At 35.7% G+C, this 26264-nt stretch overlaps 1 protein-coding gene across 1 annotated transcript in view; it reads left to right on the plus strand.

The window, feature by feature from the left end:
* Window positions 1–26264, plus strand: part of DCBLD1 (discoidin, CUB and LCCL domain containing 1) — a 106649-nt gene that overhangs the window by 74819 nt on the left and 5566 nt on the right. The window contains exons 7-14 of the mRNA XM_074187444.1: window positions 8170–8210; window positions 10691–10906; window positions 11739–11863; window positions 15899–16046; window positions 16176–16283; window positions 19082–19169; window positions 20214–20263; window positions 26055–26171. Of these exons, the coding sequence (XP_074043545.1) occupies window positions 8170–8210; window positions 10691–10906; window positions 11739–11863; window positions 15899–16046; window positions 16176–16283; window positions 19082–19169; window positions 20214–20263; window positions 26055–26171 (893 nt within the window). The remainder of the gene's footprint in view (window positions 1–8169; window positions 8211–10690; window positions 10907–11738; window positions 11864–15898; window positions 16047–16175; window positions 16284–19081; window positions 19170–20213; window positions 20264–26054; window positions 26172–26264) is intronic.

Consider the following 26264-nt stretch of genomic DNA (forward strand, 5'->3'; position numbering starts at 1 on the left):
TGGTTAAGTCACTTAACCATCATCCTGAGTGTCTTCTTCTCTAAAATGAAAATAATATTACTTAATACCAGGGAAGTTACAAAGATCATATGAGATGATATATTTTAGATTAGCACTTTGTAAAACTTACATAACTGTGTAAATGCCAGTTATTATTATTAATAGATAATTCACACTAATTGAAAAATGTCAAGAAGCTTCTATTCAAGAAATCTCAGTTAGCAGAGCTGTGAGTTTTATTTGATCCCCAAACTACTATCATTATCTTACTTATAGTTTCCCTCAATGATCACAGTTTATAAAAGCAAGTTCTTTTATACTATGGAAATATAATGTTGCCAAATACATGTCTCTGTCAGCTTTTAGCAGAAACATCCTCACATTTTATTCTTTATTAAAGAAATAGCCTTTGCCATTTGGATTTTTGTGTAGTAGAAATATAATAGGTTACATATGAATTAGGTGTTTCTCTTTGGAGGGGTAGCAGGTAAGACATGGTGATTGGTGGAGGAAGTCAGTGTAAGATCTTCCCCCTGCCTTATTACAGATCAACAATTGCTATGTAATTTAGGGTCTTAGAGATGTGGGGATGGTGTGAGTGTATGAAAGGGTAACTAGCATCCTGCTAGTATGGGAGAGGTAGCATAGTACAGTAGAAAGAGTGTTGAATATGGAATAAAAGGACTTGATTTTGAATTCTGCTTCTGCCACATACCTATATGTGTGACTTTAGAAAAAGTACTTAATTACTCTTGTCTTCATTTTCCTCATCTGCAAAATGAGGGAGTTGGACTTGATAATCTCTAGATCTATGAGCCTATGTATCCAACAGTCAGGATTTTCAATTCAGATCTTCCTAACATCAAGTTTGGTCTTCTATCCACTCTACTACACTGTCTCTTCTATATAAAGTTCCCAAAGGCTACTTCATTTGCTCTTTATGGCCACCCTCTGAGGGGTGCAAAGTACAAGAATTATCTCCATTTTCAAGATAAGATGCAGAGACTAAGAAAGGGAATAAGACTGGTCTAGGGTGGAATAGTAATCATGTAGCAGAACTATAGTTAGTGTCCAGGCCTGAGGTTTTTGTTTGCTTGTTTGTTTTTTGGAGGGGAGGTTGTTTTTGTTTTTTCCTCCAAATTTCAGAAATGTTGCATTAGTTGTTATTTCCTAAAGTTCCCAGAATATGTTTATAATGAATAAGGGATAAAAGACTTTTCAGATTTTTTTTAATTTTTAATTTGTTTATAAAAGAAATATTTTATTTATTTTGAATTTTACAATTTTCCCCCCTAATCTTGCTTCTTCCCCCCTCCCACCCCCCCACAGAAAGCAGTCTGTTAGTGTTTACATTGTTTCCATGGTATACATTGATCTAAGTTGAATATGATGAGAGAGAGAGAAATCATATCCTTAAGGAAGAAAAATAAAGTATAAGAGATAGCAAAATTACATAGTAAGATAACATTTTATTTAAAATTAAAAGTAATAGCTTTGGTCTTTGTTCAAATTCCGCAATTCTTTCTCTGGATACAGATGGAATTCTCCATCACAGATACCCCCAAATTGTTCCTGATTGTTGTACTGAAGGAATGAGCAAATGAGCAGGTGACTTAAGTTTTGGAGTGGGGGAACAAGTCACATATATATTTAAACAATTTGATCAAGATTATAGTTGGTGACAAAATTGGAAGAATACATGTAGCTTGATGCCAAATCCCATACCCTTTTGCAACTTATACCAATGCTAGACAAAAGAGAACTGCCAGCATTTGCAAAGGTAATGCAAACTTAGAAGGTCTAAAACTGAACTCATTCTATTTACCTCAAAACCCTCTCTTTTTCCAAAATTCCCTATTTCTTTTGAAGGAACTACCATATTTCCAGTGTTTCTGGTTTGTAATCTTGACATTATCATCCCTTACTTTCCCTCTGCCTACATATCAAATCTTTCCATTTCTACCTTGATAACCTCTTTCTCATTTGATGTCTTCTTTTCATTTACACAGCTTTCACCTTCATTCAGACCCTTATCACCTCTCACCTAAATTATTTCAGTACTTCCTAGTTAGTCTTCCTGCCTCAAGTCCAGTCCATTATATAACCTTCTGCCAAAGTAATTTTCCTCAAGAGTAAATCTGACCATTTGATGTCTACTCAGCCAACTCTAAAGGCTTTCTGTTGCCACTAGAATAAAATTAATAACTTTGAATAGATTTTAAAGTGTTACACAATCTGACTTCACCCTACCTTACCAGTCTCATTGAATAATACTATTACTTATACTTTGTAATCCAGTCAAACTGGGCTTGTCTCTATTTTCATTCATGATACTCCACACCCAGAGTTTGTTCCTTTGCAGTGACCCTCTCCCATTGTTGAAATGCATACCGACTTCAACCTCTGCCTCACAACCACTCATTTCCTTTAAGATTCAGACATTTTTTGTGTGATGCTTCTCCTATTTTCCTAAGTTCTAGTGCTCTCCTTCCTATAGTAATTTATATTTAACTGCTTTGTATGTATACATATATATGTGTATATGCATATATGCTTATCTAGATAGGATGTACATAAGTATTGATTTACTTTGTTGTACTTATTTTTATATGTACTTGTTTTCTCCTTTATTAGAGCAGGGAATTATTTCCTTTGTTACACTTGTATCCCCAATATCTAGGACAGTGCCCAGGACATAGTAGGTGCTTTATAAATGTGATATTGCAGATTTAGGTTTGAGGGTGGTTGAGTTAGTGCTGATAGTTTGTCTTGATTATAAATAATTATTAAAATCAATCTTTCAAGAGCAGACAGAGGCACAATAAAGAAATTTCTTCTGTTTTAGGTAACATACAATCATTCAAGGGATAATTATGAAATGTGTGGATTTTTTAAGACTTATTTCATATCCTCCTCCATTTGACCCTTTATAACAACTTTAGAACCTATTCCAGATATGGGACAGGGGAAATGAAAGATGAATTTTACACTCATAAGAATAAGTGCTTTAAAATATTTAATGAGATGTACTGCAACTATTGACAAAATGAAATGTATTTTGATTAACTGGAGATTTGAGTATTACCTCATCCTTGTCCTCTATTGCTGTGAATAGTTGAGAGTAAACATATTCAAATTATTTATTGTTATCATTAGATACTAGAGTCTGGAAGGGAACTGGAGATTCTCTAGTCCATCTGAATCAGGAATCCTTTCTACAGAATTACCAACAAGTGGTCATTCATTGATGGGAAACTTAGTGCCTCATGGAATGGCCTAGCCTTTTGAACTTGGATTATTCAAAATGTTGAGGAAGTGTTTGTTTTTTATCTTGAGTGAAAATATACCTTTCAGTAGTGTCTATCTTTTGGGTCTTAGTTCTTTCCTCCGAGGCTAAACAAAGAAAATCTAACCTTTCTTCCTTGAATCAATCCTTGTGATGTTTAAAGTAAGCTATCATGCTTTTTCTGCAGATCCACTTTTCTGAGTCTGAGATAATTTTCTTGGAAGGAGAGACAATGTCATATAATCTTGAAAAAAATTCCCTATTTGAAATACAATGTTGTGAAATTTACTCACATTTACTCAATTTTTTTTTTAGATTTTTTTCAAGGCAATGGGGTTAAGTGGCTTGCCCAAGGCCACACAGCTAGGTAATTATTAAGTGTCTGAGGCCGGATTTGAACCCAGGTACTCCTGACTCCAAGGCCAGTCCCTTCACTAATATCCAATGATACAAAAAGAGAGTTTCTCTACTTAGCACAGGGCCTGGTGCATAAGAAGGCTTAGTAGATGACTGTTGATTGATTGTGATAAAATGGGCAGACAATAGAAAGTTGAGGACGGACACCAAAAAGAAAAATAAAATTACTTCATCATTCAGGACCCTACAGTGTTAGGAAGGCAGTATGTATATGCAGAGAACTACAATATAAACCCAAACTTCAGCACAAAACATTATAAATAGCATGTCGACATGCTAAGTCAACAAGCATGGAATATAAGTTATATAGACAATAACTGTTCTATGAATTCAGAGGACAAAGAAATCTCTTTTTCCTGGAAGAATATGGGAGACGGAGTGTTGTAGATAAGATAGTAAGTCTTGAGCCAAGAAAAAGCAGTGTGTATTTGGCATCTGTAAGTAGAACAGGTTGACAAGCAGTAGATTTGCATAGAAAATTAGCAGGAAATAAGGCTGGAAATTTTGGTTGAGGCCAGAATTGGAAAGTGTTTATTCACAGATGAGTCATCAGTCTTTAGACTTTATAGACTGGAGGAAGCCTCTAAAGGTTTTTGAACAATAGATTGACATTTAGAATAATTAGTTTGGCAGTTCTGTACAAGAAAAATTAGAACAAGAAAGACTAAAGGTAGGGAAATGATTTAGGGTCTTAGTATAGTGAATTTATGACTAAGAGAATGTTTATTAAGCACCTCTTATCTACAAAGCAGTATAGAAAAATAAGATAGTTCTGTTCTCAAGAAGCTCATGTAATGGGAAAGAAAACTCAGAAAAAGGTTTCAGCTTTGAGTCAGATAGAAAGATCTCATGGTTCTTAGAGTACAAGGTTGTCCAGATATGAGATTAACAGGATCTGAACTAGTTGAAATAAAGAAAAATAGATGAATGCAACAGATTATGTGAAGATGAATTGATGGGATTTAGTAAGATTAGCACAGGAGTTTTAGAAGCATTTAGTAATAAATACTAGACACTGGGGATACAAATAACAAAAGAGAGAGAGAGAGATAATCCTTACTCTCAAGGAATTGGTATTCTATTGGGGAAAATATGTGTACAGATAAGTAAGTATAAATATGCAAAATGGTTGTTTCTTGTCTTTTGTTATCAAAGAAGACCAAAATGACATCAGTGTTTGAGAAAAATTACAGTGTGTCTGACTGTGGCTAATCAGACCAATACAAGCTTGGAATGCTCTACCACAAGTTGGGCACAAATAATCCATGTGAATACCTGAGGTTGGTATTCTAAACTTATGTTTGGCATGTTTCCTTTGAGCTGCTTCAATTCTGCCTTTCTTATAGAGTGCAGCACCATCACTGATGAGGGCATGCCATGCTGGCTGGTCCTGTATCAGTGTCTCCCATACTACAGTTAATTCTGAAGTTCTTTAATGAGACCTTCAGGGTCGCTTGGTATTGTTTCTCCTGACCCCTTTGTGAACACCCACCCTGTGTGAGTTCTCCATTTGACAAGTATATGTCTGGCATTCTAACAATGTGTCCAGCTCATCATAGTTGCACTTTCTTTTGGAATTCCAGGCAGTTTAGCTCAAGAAACGACCTCAGTGTCTGGTATCTTCTCTCACCAGTGATCTTCAGAATCTTCCTAAGATAATTTAAATGGAAGCGATTCAGTTTCCTGACATGGCGCTGGTAGACTGTCCAGGCTACCAAATATGTAAACCATATGTCTACATATATACATATATAAATAAAAATCATATGTGTGTATGTATGTATGTGAGAATAATTTTTCTGAGGAAGAAATTCATAGCAATTGAACAGACCAGGGTAGATTTCCTAGAGATAATTAACACCTAGCTTTGAAGGAAGCTAGAGAATCTTAGAGATGAGTTGAGGAGAAAGTGCGAACCAAACATGGGAACAACCTATAAAAAGGCATGCAGACAGGAATTAGAATACTGATTGCTTCTTGTTTGAGCATCTTGATTTTTCTCACTAGGGTAGGATGAAAAGCACATACCCAGAATTCAGGAAAGGGTCTGGATAGTAGGTCTTAAGGCAGAGGTTCTTAAATTTTTTGATTGTACCTTTTGCAAAGTGAGCAGACCCAGAAGAACATTATACACACTAACAGCAACATGGGGTGATGATCAACTATGATGGATTTGATCATTTCTGCAGTAGTAGAAAAATCAAAGATGACACTAAATGACTTGTGATGGATAATATCATCCATATCCAGAGAAGGAATTGTGGGGTTTAAATGCAGACCGAAGTTTACTATCTTAATTTTTTTTTTTTAAAAGTTGGCTTATGAATTGTCATTTTTTCTGATTTTTTTCTTTGGATGAGATTCTTCTTTTACAACATGAATAATATGAATCTGTGTTTAACATGGTTATGGATACAGGTCCTATATTATATTACTTTCAGTTAGGGGAAGGGAAGGGAAAGAGGAGGAAAAATGATTATTGAAAACTGTCATAACATGTAGTGGGGGAAAAGAAAAATGGAGCGGTGGGGGAAAGACGCTCCTTTGGACGTCCGTCTTTTGAAGCCTATTGGCCCTTTCTCAGAATAATTTTTTGAATGCAAAAAATAAAATATATATCATTATTAAAGAAGCTAATTATGTTGAAATCCAGTTTCAAAGTGTTTCATTTTGTTTAGTTTTTCAGTACTCAAATCTTAGAGTGATACCTACTACCTTAAAGAGAAAGTTTGTGTAACCTTTGTGAAAGCAAAGTGGCATGTAAGTCTAGAGAGTGAATTGAACCAGAAGTGAAGAGATTATAGCTGGGACACCTCATGAAATAAAACAAATTCAGGGGCAGCTAGGTGGCCCTGGAGTCAGGAGTACCTGGGTTCAAGTCCGGTTTCAGACACTTAATAATTACCTAGCTGTGTGGCCTTGGGCAAGCCACTTAATCCCATTTGCCTTGCAAAAACCTAAAAAAAAAAAAAGAAAAAAGGTAAAATAAAAAAATAAAACAAGTTCAGGAGCCAACAACAGAAGGGAAAGTAGATATTAGGTTTTGATCCCAAGGTTCGATATTGAATGGCAATAACTGTGGCACATATGTTGACTCTCAAGTCAACAAAAGATTGCAAAAAAAAATGAAAATGCATTGTAGCAGGTAGAGGCAAGTGAGACTTTTTTGTTCTGTTAATGAGATTTTAGTGTCCAGAATAAATGGAAAACAGGTCTCTACTAAAAGAAAAGTACTCTTTTTCAGTAATACTGTTGCTTTCGAAAGCATATCAGTCAGTCAACAAGTATTTCTTAAGCTTCTGTTAGATGCCAGTTATTGTCTAAGCATTAAAGATAACATGGAAAGGTAAAGAAACAGCTCTTGCTCAAGAAATTTCCTAATTCCACATACAAACAAGGTATGTACAGGATAAATTGTAGATAATCTATAGAGAGAAGGCACTACTTTTAAGGGAGATCTGGAAAAGTTTCTTAGATGAGGTGGGATTTGAAAGAAACTTGTATGGACAGAAGACAGAGGTGAGGAAGAGAATCCAAGGTATAGGAGAAAATTCTCAGTTTGGAGTATGGTATTGATGCCAGGGAAAATGTATCTGACTTAAAGTTTCAGATGGAACATGAAAAATTCACATAAAAGACCAAGTCTGACGCAAGAAATTTTAGGGACAAAAAGATTTATTTAAATATTGCTATAGTTAGCAGAAGCTAAGGGAAAAGGAGACTAAAGGCAGGAAACCACTGATCCCTAAACAACCTAAGCTCCAAAGCCACTATTGAAGATAGAGCAGTAAGGGAAATATAGGATCAATATAGCAACATAAGCCAACATGAGAGGAGAGCAATAAGGAAAATAGAGAAGCAAGAGAGGTTATGTGGGAATTGCTCTCCCCAAGAGCAGGGTGCCCTCCCAAAGGAAGATGAGCAACTCAACTGAGAGCTTTTTTTTTTCTTTTTTGGTTTTTGTAAGGCAATAGGGTTAAGTGACTTGCCTAAGATCACACAGCTAGATAATTATTAAGTGTCTGATTTGAACTCAAGTCCTCTTGACTCCAGGGCTGGTATTCTATCCACTGCACCACCTTGCTGTCCCAGTGAGTGAGCTTTTTTTAGGGAGATGTAGGGAGACATAGGTGGGGGTGGGTGGCTCAAAGAACAGAGGATGAAGTAATGATGTTGGGCAGCTGCTCAAATACTTAATCCTTTCAGACTATGGCAGGGACTTTGATTAATTATAAAACAGATTTCTATCCACTATTTCCTGTACTTCAATATATCTTGTGCAAATGTCATTTCATGACCCATAGACCATAGATATATTTTATCATGTGTGTAATGCCAGGTATTGTCTAAGCACTAAAAATTAAAACACTAAAAATGTCCATATTTTATATAATATACCTTATATTTATTTATTTGCCTTCGGAAAACTCAACTAACAATAAGTACTATCTACTTTTTTTCCTCAGTGGTTCTCTGTCAGAAAGGCGATTTGTGTTTGCATCCAATGGTAAGAAATAATGAATTAATCTCTTGGAAATTATGAATGTTTATAGTTCCCCATTAGTTACTATGTCATGCCTTCTTTACCTTTTGAAATCAAATATTCTGTAAAAATTAGATGTTAAAATTTTTTTTAATTTAATATTTATTTTAATTTTGTACAAATAATGTTTTTTATACATTAATAAAATATTCTTGTTTAAGAGCAAACGAAATACCCCCTCCCCCCCAATAAATATAGACTCGCTTGAGTGATAAAGGGGAGAGAAAAAATTAAAATTAAAAAAATAATAGTAATAATTGTAGGCATGGCTAGGTGGCACAATGGACGGAACACCAGCCCTGGAGCCATGAGCACCCGAACCCACATCCGGCCCCATACACCCAACAATCACCCAGCCATGTGACATGCAAGCCACCCAAACCCCACTGCCCTGCAACCCCCCCCCAAAAGAAAAAAAAAGACCCAAAATAAAATAAAATAGTAATAATAATAGTAGGGGTGGCTGGGTGGCAGACAGAGCATTGGCCCTTGAGCCAGGAGCACCCGGGTCCAAATCCAGCCTCAGACACCGAATGATCACCCTGCTATGCAGCCCCAGGCAGGCCACCCAGCCCCATTTGCCCTGTACCCCCCCAATAAAATTTTTTTTTAAATAAGATGTTGAACAGAGCTAAGTAACATGCTTCTTTTATGATGGTTGGAAGAGAAAATTGGGGAAATAATTATAAAAGAAAAAAAGCTATTGTTAATAATCCCAGTGAATCACTATGATAGAATAGATAGAGTGAAAATTATAAGCTAAACATACCAAAGCTGTTTCTGTACTCCATCCTCCTCCTTCTCCTTTCCCCACCTCTCACAGCAAAATGAAAAATGATACAATTCTGAAGTCAGTGGAATTCATATCCTACCAAACTATAGCTGGAAAAAAAATGGTAAAGATAGTTTCAACATTGCCATTTAAATTTTATAAGCAGCTAGGTGGTCCTCTGGGTAAAGTACTGGATATTAAGGTTCCAATCCTTGCTTCAGGCACTTTCTGACAGTGATCTTGAGCAGTTATTTAGCTGTTCTCAACCTGTTTCCTTACCTGTAAAATGGAGATAATAATATCCCCTTTCTTACAAAGTTGTTATGAGGATCAAATGAGATAATACATTAATTTGTAATCTTAAAACACTATATAAATAAATTATCATTAGTTAATTAAAGTAAATTCAATGAACTTATTACTTTAATACTTTACTGAATCTCTGGTTTTATCAATGTGAATATTCTTTATTGACACCTTCTCATCCTTAACTTTTCTTGCCCATTTTCTTCAGTCATCAAAAGCAGAAACAATCAATAATGAATCCTTCTTCTTGTACTGTTAATTTCATTGAAATATACAAGATGGGGGTGGCTAGGTGGCACAGCGGATAGAGCACGGGCTCATGAGTCAGGAGGACCTGAGTTCAAATGTGCCTCAGACACTTAATAATTACCTAGCTGTGTGGCCTTGGGCAAGCCACTTAACCCCATTGTCTTGCAAAAAACCTAAAAAAAAAAATAGAAATACATGAGATGTTCAGTGGGACATCTTCTTTCCCTCTGTATGACCAACACACCTTATTTTCCAGTTGCACATCTTTCTGATGGTATCTTTTATGCCATTTAACTAATGACATATAAGCTGCTTGAAATGTGAGAAAATTCCTTGCATCAGTCTTTGGGTCTGACAGTATTTCTGGTCAGCATAACCTCAGTTAACAGTCTTTAAATAATAGGTAGAGGTAATCCAGCTTCCTAGTCACATAGAGTAGCTTCAAACAATACAATAAGATTTTATCCCTATTTTCACAATTAAATGAAGATTTTTAATAAGACAGAAGTTAGACAAAACCATAACTGAATAGAAAGGTACCTGGGTTAGCTCCAGAATTGAGTCAATAGATAGAGTCAATGCGGTTCACTGTTACTATAATTAACCATTCGTGTTCCCTTAATTTCCCCACAGAGAGGACTTAGTGGAATGATTTACCAGTCCTAAGGGCATGGCAACTTTACATTCTTCAACTTGTAAGATTATTCTTTTAATTTTCTAAATCCTGACCCTGTCAGATTTGAGTCCTTATTGCATTGGGAATCAGGGTTAAGTTAAGAGGACACAAAAGAAATCTACAGGGGTGTAAGGTGAAACCCAAGTTGGATATGATTATAGTGAACAAATTACTAGGCTTCCAAATGGACATGTAGAAGCTGAAAAACACAAGTGCATAAGATCTTTAAATCACTCCAGTATTCATATATTAAAAATAACATTAGTTCAGGCAAACAAACTCCTAATTCTTCCATGTTTATCCAAATCTTTTGCTTCATCCTTATCATATTAATAACCAGGTAAATCAGCTGAGTGATTTGAGGCCAATCATCTTTACTTTGCTTTCTTTAACTATTCATGACTAGATCTGTACCTGGATTGTATTATTCCTTTACTATAGGGTGCAATAAAACCCTGAGTTTAGAACCTGCCAGGCAAATCAAAGCTTCTTCCTCTTGGCACTGGATCAATGAAAATGGAGAAGAAATTCACTGGTCTCCTGGCCAGGCACGCCTCCAAGACCAAGGACCATCGTGGGCTTCAGGAGACACCAGCACCAACCACAAATCTGGGGAATGGCTGGAAATAGATTTGGGCAAGACAAAGAAAATAACAGGTATCTAAGCACTAAAAAATTAATTTATGAGTATAGAGGACTGCATTTAGGAATTCATTTTCAACAGGCTACATTAATATAATACTTTTGGTTTATAAGTGTTTTTCTTTAAAGAGTTTAAAGCTTCCAATACTGCTTAATGCTAGAGCTTTCCTTCTCTCAATAGCTTCAGTTTATCCTGTATATGTATTGTTTATACATAGTTGTTGACATCTTGTTTCCCACATTGGCACTGCAAGCTCCCTAAGAGCAGGGACTCTCATTTGCTTTTCCTTATATCCATAGCCCAGTGTTTGGCACAAAATAGGTACTTAACAAATACTTATTGACAGACTACTGATTGACAAAACACTTAAAAAAATTTTTTTTTAAATTAAATGACTCTTCAGGACTTCAATGTATGAGAGAATGAATGGCACATATTGAGTTGGTTCCATTTGTTTTCCATAACCAACATTTATTTGTAGATGAGCATGAGAAGATAATTCAGCAGATCTTCAGTTGCAAATGTTTTAGACTGATAGGATTTTTTCCTTTTCTGTGTGAAGCTTTATATAAAAATACGTGAAATGAAGTTTTTTCCAAGAATTAGAAGAATATTAGTCACAGTTCTGAAATAAAATATTCCATTAGTTATGGAATTATTCCTTTCTTGAACAGAAAAATGAAGTTAATAGAAAGAAACATGTTAATATAGTTTAGAAATCTGTACTTTATTATGGAAAAAAATAAAATTGGAAGTTTCAGAAGATTTTGAATGTGTCATGTGTACCTAAAAATGGGGGACATGTTTAAAAAGAAAACTAACCAAGAGAAACTGTCTTGTTACAAGGGATTAGGACTGCAGGATCCACCCAAACAAATTTCAACTTTTATGTTAAGTCTTTTGTGATGCATTTCAAAAGTATGAACTCCAAGTGGAAGACCTACACAGGAATTGTGAACAATGAAGAAAAGGTAAGAAGAATGATTGAGGTGAAGAATCTGACCTGGGGAGGTTATTCTTCATTTTTTTAATTCATTTTCAGTGTCATCTTTTGTTTTTAAATTACCAGCATTTTACAATTTACGTCCCCTTTCCCTCTCAGGAGAACTATTGCTTACAACACCAAAGCAAAAAAGAAAATAAAAATGTTTTGCAACACTAACCAACACATCAAAAAAAGTCTCACGTTAAATGAAGTCTTGCATACCCATGTTCCATTTACTGTCCCTGGGACCAAGCTTGGTCTTTCTGATTTTTAAATTAAATTTTTTATATTTTCAAATATGTTTTATCTTCCTTCTGCCCTCTTCATCAATAAGCAAGAAAAACAAGGCCTTTTTTACAGATATGAAAAGTCTGCAAATAAACCTCTATATTGATTGTGCCAGAAACAAAACAAAAAAAAATCATTTCTCAATCTATTATCTTAGTCCATCACTTTTCTTTCATGTAGCGAGTTTTCATCTTGATCAGCTGGAATTGTGGTTGGCAATTGTGTCAATCACTGTTCTTAAATTTTCAAAGTTGTTTGTCTTAATGTTGCTGTTATTGTATACATTGTTTTCCTTGTTATACTTCACTCTGCAGCATAAATTCATACAATTCTTCATGTGCTTGGCCCCTTTATCATATTTATAGTGTAGTATTGTTGTTGCTGGTTTTTTTTTTTTTTTTTTTTTTTAGTTTTTGCAAGGTAATGAGGTTACATGATTTGCTCAAGATCACACAGCTAGGCAATTAAGTGTCTGAGACTAGATTTGAACTCAGGTCCTCCTGACTCCAGGGCAGGTGCTCTATCCACTGTGCCCCCTAGATGCCCCTGTCCTTCATTTTTTTTTTTTAGGATTTTGCAAGGCAAATGGTGTTAAGTGGCTTGCCCAAGGCCACACAGCTAGGTAATTATTAAGTGTCTGAGACCAGATTTGAACCCAGGTACTCCTGACTCCAGGGCTGGTGCTCTATCCACTGTGCAACCCAGCCACCCCCTGTCCTTCATTTTCAGAGGAGGTGTTGCCATGACATGCAAATAAATTGGACTTGAGGGAGGGAGGGGGTTGTGCAAAGTCACTAGCTTTACTTTCTCCTCTGGAGCCATCTGGGTCCAGTGGCCAGATCTGGATTAAGACAACTGAAGATGGCTCTGGATTCAGTGAATCTTTTTAAGCTAAAGTCTTTAATGGGTCTCTGTTTGACTGAAGCAATACTCCTTCAGAAAGAAATGAAGCAAAGAAAGGGAAGAAGGGAAAAGTGAAGGAAGATAGGATTGTTACATAACTGGCCAGCAGTGAGCAGCAATGACTACTCACATAGGTTGTTGTTTGTCCTTTGTTTTCAAAGAAGAGCTTGACATCAAGGTTGTCAAGCCATGATATGCAATCAGCTTGTATTTAAGAGTGTCTGTGTGTTTGTGTGTGTGTGTGTGTGTGTGTGTGTGTGTGTGTGTGTGTGTGTGGCAATGCAAAGTCACCAGCCTCACTTTTTCCTCTGCAGATATAAAATCATTTTCCATCAGATTCATTTACCAGAACTTTTTTTTTTTTTTAGGTTTTTGCAAATGGGGTTAAGTGGCTTGCCCAAGGCCACACAGCTAGGTCATTATTAAGTGTCTGAGACCAGATTTGAACCCAGGTACTCCTGACTCCAGGGCCAGTGCTTTATCTACTGCACTACCTAGCCGCCCATTTACCAGAACTTTTTAAGCCATTCTGCTTAATTTGTCCATTTAGATAGTCATCCCCTTATAGTTTCCAAATTGTTGCTCCCACAAAAAAGAGCTATGGATCCTTGACTGTTTGCATAAATAGATATTCACAGTTTAATCATTTTGACCATTATGATTTCACCGTATTCATTTCAATTTTTTATCTGCTTATGTTGTTGTAGTCATTGTGTATATTAGTTTCTAGATCTGCTTATACTCTGTATTCCTCATATTATTTAATTCTCATAATGAAATAGTTTTCCATCATATTTATTTCCCATAATTTGTCTATATAATCCCCAAATGATAGGAATCAATTTTGTTTCCTAATTCCTTGCTACTGCAAAAATTGCTGCTACCAAAAATTTGCTATATTTAGGCCCTTTCCTCTTTTTATTAACCACTGTGAATATACACCTAGTAGTATAATCTCTGAGCGAAAAGATATACACATTTTTGGGAAGCTAGTTTTCAAATGGTATGAACCATTAACTTTTTGGGGCTGCTAGGTGGTGCAGTGGATAGAGCACAGGACCTGAGTTCAAATCTAGCCTGACACTTACTAATTACCTAGTTGTGTGACCTTGGGCAAGTCACTTAATCCTATTGCCTTGACAAAAAAAAAACATACTTTCCAATATTTTATTTCAATAAAGAGAAATTAGATATATTTATTGATTGCATATGAATGAGAAAAGTAGCTGCAAAACTCACATAACCTTTTTTATGTCATGGACCCCCTTGGTAGTCTGATAAAGCTAGTAGACTCCTTCCCTGGGATAATAAAATATGTAGAATTACAAAGGAAACTATAATAAAATATAATTATCAATTTTTAAAAAGTTCTTAGACTTCAAATTAAGAACTGCTCCATAGTCTGAAATATCTGAATTTTAAGATAAATTTCTCATCCCTACCTAGTTATAATACCCTTTTAAAAAATTACAGTATAGATTTCAAACATCTAGGGAATTCCCAATTCAGATTAGCAATTTGTACATAATTTTCAGTCTTAGTGAGTTGCCTGGGGTACTAAGAAATTAAGTGACTTATATAGGATCATAGAGCTAGTGTGTATCAAAGCCAGGACTTGACACCTGGTTTCACTACTAACAATCATGCTACTTCAATTTTCTGTCTTTAAAAGACCTGTATTTATGGAGAACTTTTGAAATCTATTTTGCTAGGGCCAGTGGGATATCCTAAAATAGTTAAGATGCAGCTCCTACCCTCAAAGAATTTACAATCTATGGTCTATTATAGGAATTGATTTTGGATACAAATAGCTACAAAACAGTAAGATTGAATCTTTACTTGAGATGCTTGATTTTTTTGGCATTATCTTTAGCTTTAACTTTTTTGAAAAGTAACCAAGCACATTGCACTAATAGAGTGATCAAAGATGAGATTTGAAATTTTTAAAGATATCTCAACCTTTATCTTCATGTTGACTTCCTCTGAACATTTAAGTGCTCTTATAAATGAAGTAATTGAAAAATCTTATTAGGTTCGACTCCCTAAAGCAGTGTGAGAGGAAATTGTGTTAATTCTTAGGGTGGTACCCAGATTATAAGAAGAGTTAGAAGTCACTTAAATATAAATATTAACTGAAAAACAATGACCACCACCACCACCACAACAAATTATCATGAAACCCAGTGACTCTCAGGCAAAAAAACCCAAACAAACTAAAGTTGGTATATGGTATATGGAGGGGTGGTGGTAGAAATGGTGAGATGGCTTATGCTTTGTCAAAACACCAGAAATGAGTTGTGGATCTGGAAAGTAAAAACTGTCTACTATTGAGAGCCATAAAAACTCAAATTCAAGAGGAAATGAAATGTAGAGAACTGTTCTTGGGAATTTATTGGCAGAGATTGGTGGGTACATTAAGTAGGAAGGAGATGATTAATACTTGAAGATTTAATGATAGGATATAAACTAAATTCTGTGTTTTTATATACATCAAACCAACATTAATTCCAGGTAATCAAAATTAAACTGTGCAGTTTTCTCTTCATTATTCCAAAAAAATTCTAGACAGAAGCTATGTGAAATAGATTGAACTTGGAAAATTTGTGACTTTTTCAACAATCACTGGAGTTTCTAATAACACAAGTTATCTTAGTTTTATGCAAGCAAGTTTCATGACTAAATTTGTGCACTATTTGTGCTTGTGTGTGTGTGTGTGTGTATAATTATAGATAAACACACAAGTTATGTATATGTATATACACTATGTATATGTATATATACTAATAAATATTCTTTCTAGGTTAAAAAAATAATAATTTTGTTCTTACAGATATTTCAAGGTAATTCTAACTTTAGAGACCCAGTTCGGAACAATTTCATCCCTCCCATTGTGGCCAGATATGTGAGAATTATTCCAAAGACCTGGCACCAGAGAATTGCTCTGAAAGTGGAATTGATTGGTTGTCAGATCACACCAGGTAGGATTCATGTAAATTCATGAATATATAGATTCCTGATGTTTCCTTTGAGCACCACTGTTTCTTGTCCTTCAAACATAAAATTTTTTTAACCTTCTCCCTTCCCCTTTCTCCATTCCCCCTTGACAGGTAATAATTCATTTATTTGGCACAAGCCAAGTCCAAGTACAGGTGTCTCGATTGGAAAAGAAGATAAAACTCTCACAAAGCCCATCCCATCATCTGAAGAATTAAGAGGTAAACATCACTTACTGTTTGTTTTGCATCTTGGCTACTTTAATCACAATAATAGCTAACATTTATAGAGTTTGATAAAGTTTGCAAAGAACTCTATATTTATTATTTCATTTGATTCTCAAAAGTAGTCACTTACTATTATTTCCTTTTTACAGATGAGGTAACCAAAGATAGCAATGATGATGGTGATAATAATAACTTGCACTTATATAAACTTTAAGGTTTTCAAAGTAATTTCTTCAAAATGATTCTATAAAATAGAGACTCAAATTACTATCTATTTTTAAAAAGAGAGGATCTGTGGCTCCCTAAAGTAAATCCGGAGTTCTCTGAGCTGAAAAAGTACTAAGTTTAGAATTCAAACTCAGAACTTTTAAATCTAAAAACATCGTTTCTTTCCATTATACTGTGTTGCCTCTCCACCAAGAAAGACTGCCACTCATTTCAGAATTGACTGTCTTCTGAGCAGACTCTTTTCTCTAATTTCCTACTACCTTCGAGAAAAGCTGAGTTTTGTCTTCTTACTGACCTATTCCAAGCTTCTAGGCCAACAATTTCTTATTTAAAAAATTAGTTGCCTTGTACCTGTTTTTTACATACTTTTAAAAATAAAGTGGTTTTGTTGTTGTTGTTAAAAGAAAATCTGTGTCTCTCCTTTATACCACTCAGCCCCACTGGGAAAAGAGAAAAAACAAAACCCCACAGATAGCATGTATAATCAAGTAGAGTAAAGTCTCATTCCTCATTGGTTGTGTACAATAAAAGGGTGGTTCAATCTATACTCTGAAACACTCTGAATCCATCATCTTTCTATTTAGTTGGCAGCTAGTAGGGATCTTTTAGGGTCCTGTGAAACCAGTCCAATGATTACAATATTTATTTAATAATAACATATTCATTATTGGCAATTACCCTTTGGCACTGAGACTATTTATAAAGGACTAGAGAGTCTCTTCTCCATTCACTTTGCTTAGTGGAAGTGGTCTTTGAATACGAAGCCAAACTTGTAAACTTTATCATTTCCATTCAGAGCGTGGAGACTGTTTAAACAAATTATTATATACCTATCTATTTATGTGTATATATACACATATACATATAGACATAGTATGTTGTAATTATATAACATAGCATGTTGTAATATATAATTATACAATATATGTAATAGTATATATAATTTTTTAAAAATAAATTTAAATATGTGCATATGTGTATTACTTCAGCAAGACATTTGGATTCTAAGTATAACAACCAACATTCAGCTATTCTATATTATAACCCAAGAGGAATTCAGCATAATATCTACCTTAATTACTGACATGCCAAAGATCTTGCTTTTGTCATAGTCCCCTTTATAAGATGGCAGCATCATTGGAGCTTTTTAGTGTTGAAATAAGGACATCTGTATAGTAGGTGAATTACCTATCCCAGAAGATTGTTTTGAGGAAAGGAGCATATTGTATATATTAAAACTCTGCTTAAATGTAAGTTCTTTTTTATAGCTGAGGGTGAATTCCACTGTTCCAAGTTCCTGATAGAACCTCCAGGGGAACTGTAGTGCATCATGAAAACAGACACCCACTGATTAGAGACAAAATGGAATGAATATTATCAGTAATAGAGATGCTCTGAATACAGGTGTTTTGTGAGTTAAGATGCTGATTTGTTATTCTTATTGTATTCCCTCTCCATTTTTTTAAACATATAAGAGGGCATCACAGGAACAATGTTTCTGTTCATCTTTCTTTCACAATCCTAGCCATCCCTCTTTTCCTTCCTTTATTTAACAAAGGCACTTTTGTGGAGTTCTTACTTTCCTAGAGTTTCTTTCTGTTGTGGCTTTCAGGATACTTTCTGGGATTAAAGGTCAAGGAGCTCAGGAGTAAAGAGGGTCTCCTTTTCTTTGTTTTCATAGGTTGTAGAAAGAGCAAACAGTTTGGGACCTGTACCCATAGCTACTTAAAATCATTCACTGTTTCATTAAGCAGAGTTGAACCAAAAACATATCCAACCCATTCAATTTGCTTCCTCCTTAATATGTCTTACATTATAATATTTTCACTGTGATTTAAAAGATTCCCTGAAGCCTAAGCCAAGTACTATTTGGTATTATCAACCTTCAGAATTGACTTATTTGACAAAATTTATTAAGTGCTTCTTATGTACTTTTCTAGATGATGAGATATAAAAGATAAAAAAGAAATATGGTCCCAGATTTCAAGGAACTCATATTCTATTGGGGCAGGCTGGAGGATAAAAGGGATCTGCATTCCTTATCTTTTCCTCCTTTTCTAATCTACATACTCCAAATTCAAATGAATAGTACATCCTGGGGTCCCTTGGTTGGGACTGCCTACTTCCAGTGGTGCTAACCTATTATGTAAGATTCCATTTTGAACTGTGGTCAGCTAGCTAGAAGAAATTCTGAGATGTCCCATTTCAAATCTTTCCTTGTATTCCGTTTTACCCACAGAGGAGAACACATAGTGTAGACCAAGTAACCATCTGAGAGAGCAGATTAAAATCCTTTGGAAGCATAGGAACTAAGCCCATTTTTAATTAACATTTACTTTAGATGTTGTTTTCCTAAGTTTCCTGAGTTTCTGGTATTTTCATTCCTCACCAATAAAATTCATCCACTTAATGCACAAAGTCTGCAAATAATAGTGGTTGAGCCTTGATTTCTACAATGTCATATAAATGTCTTTATATTTTTATTGGCTCAAGTCAAATTATATTGTTTCAAATAAATGGAATCTGTTCAATTTGATGTCAGAATTTGTTTGTTTTTTTTTTAGATATAAAACTGAGGACTATAATCATTCCATTGGTGCTCTTTGTGGTCATTTTCGTAGTTGGAATGGGTATCTTTGCTGCTAGAAAAAAGTATGTGACTTTTTAATTATTAATTATTAAAGCAAAATAGTATTAGAACTTAAAAGGGTGATTCATTGGCTTCCTCCACTGATGCATGGAAATCATTCAAAATAACATTATTTTGAGTTTTAAGTTTGGGAGATAATAATTTTTTTGTAATATAGAAGCTTTAAATAAGGATTTAGTACCTTGTTGAAGATGCATATTCTGGAAATGACATTGTTCATTTAATGTCAGGATCTTGAACTATATTAAATCTTCCTTATTGACACCTTCAAGTGCTTTTTTTTTTTTTGATCTGTGGGACAAAAGACATCTCCTGGAAGCATGTGTTAGAACATAAAAATTAAACTAGGTGTCTAGAGATTTGGGTTCAATTTACTTATATGACCTTAGAACTCTCTGGGTCCCAGTTTTTGAAACAATTCAACAACAATATAAAATGTTAAACAAGGTCCCTCAAAAATGTTATGATTCCAATCCTGGGTTACAGTGAGTAGGATCAAGACTAAGATTTATCGTTAATTAACATATACTTTACTATAATTTCTTGCCATGATATAAAAAGCTTTGTCTTCTGGTATGGGGGGAATGTTCTCTGCATGTTAGTGCAAACAAAATGATGAGTAACTTTCTGATTAGAAGCTGATATGGGATAAAAAATGTCTGGAGCTTAGAGCTCCAGACTTGTTATTTGCTTAAAACAATTGTGTACTTTAGTTTTATACTTTTAAAGAGCCAATTATTTGAGACTGGCGCATAGCAGACTACAATGAAAACCTTTACTCTGCAGAGCTGACTTTGAGTTACATTTTAATCTTTCTAAGATTGCATTCTAACTGGATACCTTCCCCCCCAACTACTTTTATAGCTAAGTTTTTCTAAGTAATGCAGTAAAATAGATGGTGATGAAAAATACATTTATAGATGCCAATTTCCAAAACATAAAGAACAATTACTTTCTTCTAGCTAAATGCAAATTGTATTTGAGATATAGGAGAAAAAACATGCTTTATAGCTTCTTTTTCTTTTCTTTTTGTTTAATCCCTCTAGATGGAAGACGAAAGGAAATCTGTATGGATCTGCTGAGGCACAGAAAACAGGTTGATCAAAAATATTAACAGTTTTTCTTTTTCCTTTTTTTTGTAAATAGTATTTTTTTCTAATTACATGTATTTTTAACATTCATTTTGTTGTTCCAAATATTTCTCCCTCTATTCCTTCCTTATCCTTTCCCAAGACAGTAAGCAATCCAACATAGATTAGGCTATATATCTGCAATCATGGAAACATATTTCCACATTAATCATGTTTTTTATTTGTGTGTGTCATCTTCACCTATTTTTTGAAAAATCCCCCCCCAGCTACATTTAAAAACAAGTTTCAACCTTTATTTCCAAAACCTTTTGAGTTCCAAATTCTCTCCCTTTCTCCCATTCCATTCCCCCTTATTGAGAAAGCAAGCTACTTGGTGTAGGTTAAAAATGTGTAGTCATGAAAAAATTACTATGATAGTCATGTTGTAAAAGTAAACATAACCCTCTCCCCCACAAAAAAAGAGAAACCTCATGAAAAATAAAGCTGAAAAAATGTATGCTTCAGTCTGTATTCAGACACTAACAACTCTGTCTTTGGGATGGATAGCATTCTTTATCATAAATCCTTCAGAGTTCTCTTGGGTCACAGCATTGTTGAGAAAACGTAGGTCATTCACAGCTGATCATCCTGTACTATTGCTGTTATTTGTATAAGATACATTTCCCATTGTTTTTGCTTCTGTTTTTTTATTGAGAGCATCCTGTTCATCATTTCCCATAACAGATCAGCATTTCATCTGAATCATACCACAATTTGTTCAGTTATTCCCCATCTGCTGGGCAGCTCTCAAATTCCAGTTCCCTGCCAATAGAAGAGAGCTACTATAAGTATCCCTATACATATAAATTCTTCCCATATTTTTTCCTCTGTTGGAATATAGACCTAGCAGGTGTCACAGTTAGGCCAAAGGGTAGGCATGGTTTTATAGTTTTGGCCATAGTTCCAGATTGTGCTACAGAATTGTTAAAACATTTCACAGCTCCTCTCAATGTGCATCAACATCTCAATTTCCCTATCTCAATTTCCTTCCCTCCCACATTTGGTATTTTTCTCCTTCTGTCCTCTTAGTCAATCCAGTAGGTATAAGGTAGTACCTCAGAATTGTTCCAACCCACATTTCTCCTATCAATAGTGAGGCTGGACATTAAAAAAAATTTAAATAGGTTGCATTGATAACCTCATCTGAAAATTGTTCATATCTCTTGATCATTTATCAATTAAGGAATGACTCTTTTTTTTTTTTATAAATTTGACTCAGTTCTGTTTGAGAAATGAGATCCTTATCGGAGAAACTTGTTTCAATATTTTTTCCCACAATTGCTATTACCAGCTGTATTTTCCTCCACTCTATTCCTCCCACCCCCATTTATTCTATTATCTCTCTCTCCTTTTACCCTGTCTCTCCTCAAAAGTGTATTGCATCTGACTCCTCTGTGAATGCTCTCCCAAGATTTTCCCTCCCTTTGTCACCTACACCCAACTGTTCCCTTTCTCCCATCCATTTTCTCTCCTGTTTTCCTTTAGGGTAAGATATATTTTTATACCCAAATGAGTGTGAATGTTATTCCCCTCTCTGAGCCAATTCTGATAACAGCATGTTTTATTTACTACCCCTCACCATCCCCCTCTTCCACTCTACTGCAAAAGTTGTTTCTTGCTTCTTTTATGTGAAATAACTTACCCCATTTACCTCTCCTTTTCCTTTCTCCTAGTACATTTCATTCTCACCCATTAACTCCATCTTTTTAAATATATTATACTTTCAAATTCAGCTCCTTTCTATGTTATCTATATATGATCCTTCCAACTGCTCTAATAAATGAAAAAGTTCATATGACTTATCAGTATCATCTTCCCATGAAGGAATAGAAGTAGTTCAACATAATTAAGTCCTTATGTTTTGCCCTTCCCCTTGTCCATTCTCTCTATGCTTCACCTGAGTCCTATACTTGAAGGTCAAACTGTTCAGCTCTGGTCATTTCATCAAGAAAGTATGAAAGCACCCTATTTCATTGAATGTCCATCTTTTCCCCTGAAAGAGTATGTTCAGTTTTGTTGGATAGTTGATTGTTGGCTGCAAATCAAACTCTTTTACCTTCCAGAATATCATATTACAAGCCCTGTGGTTTGTAATGGAGAAGCTGCTAAATCTTTGTATTATCCTGATTGTAGTTTCATGATATTTGAATTGTTTCTTTCTGGCTGCTTGCAATATTTTCTTCTTGGAGCTCTGAAATTTGGCTATAATATTCCTGGCAATTTTCATTTTAGGATCTCTTTCTAGAAGTGAATGGCAGATTCTTTTTTTTTTTTTTAGATTTTTGCAAGGCGAATGGGGTTAAGAAGCTTGCCCAAGGCCACACAGCTAGGTAATTATTAAGTGTCTGAGACCAGATTTGAACCCAGGTACTCCTGACTCCAGGGCCGGTGCTTTATCCACTGCACCACCTAGCCACCCCTTGAATGGCAGATTCTTTCAATTTCTAGTTTACCCTCTGCTTCTATCTTTCTTTGGTCATCACTTTCAGGTAGTCCACTAAATTATGTCTTCTAGATCTGTTTTCCAGGTCAATTATTTTTCCAATAAGATATTTATATTTTCTTCTAGTTTTTCATTCTTTTGGTTTTGTTTTATTGTTTCTTGATTTCTCACAAATTTATCAGCTTCCCTTTAGCTCCATTCTACATTTTAAGGAATTATTTTCTTCGGAGTGTTTTTTTTTTGGGGGGGTTTTGCAAGGCAAACGGGGTTAAGTGGCTTGCCCAAGGCCACACAGCTAGGTAATTATTAAGTGTCTGAGACCGGATTTGAACCCAGGTAATCCTGACTCCAGGGCCTGCACTTTATCCACTACGCCACCTAGCTGCACCCTTCGGAGCGTTTTTGCGTTTCCTTTTTCTTTTGCCCAATTTTCCTCATTGGCCTTTTGGGCTGCATTTTCCATTTGATCAAACTGGTTTTTAAGATGTTATTTTCTTCAGTATTTTTTTGTATCTTCTTCACCAAGCTGTTGGTTTTTCATGATTTTCCTCATATTGCTCTCATTTCTCTTCCCAATTTTTCCTCTATTTCCCTTACTAGATTTTCAAAATATCTTTTGAGCTCTTCCATAGCCTAAGACTAATTCATATTTTTCTTGGAGGCTTTGGATTCAGAGGCTTTTACTTTGTTATCTTCTGAGTGTGCATTTTGATCCTCCATAGGAACAAAATTATTATCTGTGGTGAGATTTTTTCTTGTTTGCTCATTTCCCCAACCTATGACTTGATTTTAACTCTTTATTAAGGTGGGCTGCTTCCAGGGTAGACGACACACTCCTAAGCTTTTGAGGGCTTTTCAGGAATACTCCCCAGGGACCTACAAGTTCTCACTTCCTCCAAGGTCTTAGAGAAGCTATGATTGCTCTTCTGATCTGTGCTCTGGTATGTGGATGATCTTGAGCAATCCTTTCTGACCTGTGACTGTGAGGAGGGTCCCTGCTCTGCTGCAGGCAATAAGCTTTGTTGTGCTTCTGCTCCTTTTCCTGAGATTGGGGCCCCCTATTACAACTTAATCTTAATATGGACTAAGCAGTAGAGTCTTGCCTTAAGGATAGCAAGGAGACTTCTGCAATCTCCCCTGATCCCCTTACCATCCTGGTCTGAGTGCTCTGGAAGAAGCTGTTGGGAGGCTCTCCAGGCCTGCTTCTGGTCTCCTGGGGCCAGGTCTGCCCTGAGGCCTGCATTGCACTGTGCTTCCCTCACCCTGGTGCAGCAGAGTTGTCCTGATGACCTTCCCAATTGTCCTTGGCAATCCTTGGGCTGAGAGGTCTGGAAACCACCACTGCTGCCACAGACCCAGGTCCTCGTGTTCTTTTCCTGGCTGGTTAGAGCCAGTTCACTCCAGTGAAGCCCCAGCTGCATTGCAGGCCCTTTCTTACCCTGATGCAACAGACTCTTCCTACAGATCTTCCTAGTTGTCTTGGGTTGACAAATTGTTTTACTCAGTCTTTGTGGGTTCTACCACTCTAGAATTTAGTTAGAATCATTATTTAAAGGTATTTGGCAGGGGCGGCTAGGTGGCATAGTGGATAAAGCACCGGCCTTGGAGTCAGGAGTACCTGAGTTCAAATCCAGTCTCAGACACTTAATAATTACCTAGCTGTGTGGCTTTGGGCAAGCCACTTAACCCCATTTGCCTTGCAAAAACCTAAAAAATAAAAAAAATAAAGGTATTTGGAGTGGTTTGGGGCAGAGCTTGGGGGAGTCCCTGCCTTTACTCTGCCATCTTGACTCTGTCCCCATATTAGCAGTTTTTAATAACTTTCTGTGAAGTTGTGGGATTTCCCAGATGAAAAAAGATTGTTCATTTTCTCTTAGTTATGTTAGAACAGCAAGTACTAATGCAGGGCCTTGTTGTGTCTTTAAGGTAGCAATGGAATTGCAGAAATGTGCCCTATGTCTACGTGTCAGAGAAACCAACATTTTCCTCTTGAAGTACATCATTATCCCCTTCACCACTTCATGATATTATTATTATTCTTGAGTAAAGATTTTAAAGTGGCCACCAAGGAGTTGAAATGAACTCAGTTGTCTCAGAGGCACCAAGAAATCTTGGGATCCTCAAACCTTTTCCCATCCCTGCCACAGAGCTTGAAAACTGAATGCAGACAACCCTAGAAATTGCATAGAAGAGATCATACTCAGTTTTCAGGATCTCATTATAAATGAGCTACTTACCTTGAAGACTAGATAAGATTTGGTTTGGGGGTTGCCATGAAACAAGACTAACATGGAGTCAGTGAAGATAGTTAAGGGTTTTTTCCTATATTAATCACAATCAGTAAGCAATAAGTGTTTACTATGTGCTAAACACTGTGAAGATACAAAAATGAAATTATTCTTGCCCTCAAGGAACATATAACCAATGGAGGGAGTCAATAGATGAGAATATGAATAAATAAATACATGCAAAATTTTACAGGGCAAGTTTAAGGACTCAGGAAATCAGGAAAGGCATCATGTAGAAGGTTGTGTTTGAACTGAGCTATGAAAGAAATTTAGATTTCTAGGAAGTGGGGAGGGAGTACCTGTCAGGTTTGAGGAACAGCCTTTATAAATATTATTTGCATTTGTCAACAAATGTAGCATGATTATGTTCCTTAGCATTTTGAAAATCCCTTTATTCAAACTGACTTCTAAAATGAGGCTATTCTACATCTAAGAAAGCAAGAACCTTATGTAAAAGATATAGTGTGCATGTATACTTCTTCATGCACACAGGTTAGGGTGTACCATGTTGTCCTTTGAGGTTAGAACACAATTAGATATTGTCATAATCCTGCCCATGCCCATCACAATGATAGCTATAGGTCTGAGATTTAAGACCATAATGAGGATTAGCTCATGGAGAGACAGGTTGTAGTATATTGCCACATCACATGGACTTGTGCTTGCCTGGCATTGTTAAAGTGTTGGACTTGCCTCACTGATAAAGAAGAAATTGAAACCATTAAAGACCGGACTCCTGCAGTAGCAAGACCATCTTACTAAAAATCAGGTCCTGAGATGCCTTGCACAGCATACCCCTCACCATAATAAACATAATTGAGCAATTCATACCTCTGATGATTTGGTTGGTTGTTGTGGTCTTCTTTGTAAGTCTATTGTATTTCCCTATAGCCTACCAGCATTACAGCTTCTTGAAAACTTGGTAGCCTCAACAAAGTCCTTTTGTCCTTTGATAGCTCCTCTAACAAAATGCATTGTAAATATGTAATTTTTTCTTTTTTCTTAATTGCTACATCTTTTTTCCAGGATGTTGGAAGTTGCTTAAACAGCCCTTTGTTAGACGTCCATCATCAGAATACACTATCAGTTATGAAAATGATAAGATGACACAGAAATTAGACCTGGTCACAAGTGACATGGCAGGTAAATGTCATTTTCTGAAGAAAATGATCTCCTTTGACCTGAGGAGTTTTAGGGCAATAATAGGACCTGTGGGAAACATGATTTTAGTCAACT

The sequence above is a fragment of the Macrotis lagotis genome, chromosome 5 (genome assembly GCF_037893015.1).
Source record: "Macrotis lagotis isolate mMagLag1 chromosome 5, bilby.v1.9.chrom.fasta, whole genome shotgun sequence".
In the NCBI taxonomy this organism is placed as follows: Eukaryota; Metazoa; Chordata; class Mammalia; order Peramelemorphia; family Peramelidae; genus Macrotis; species Macrotis lagotis.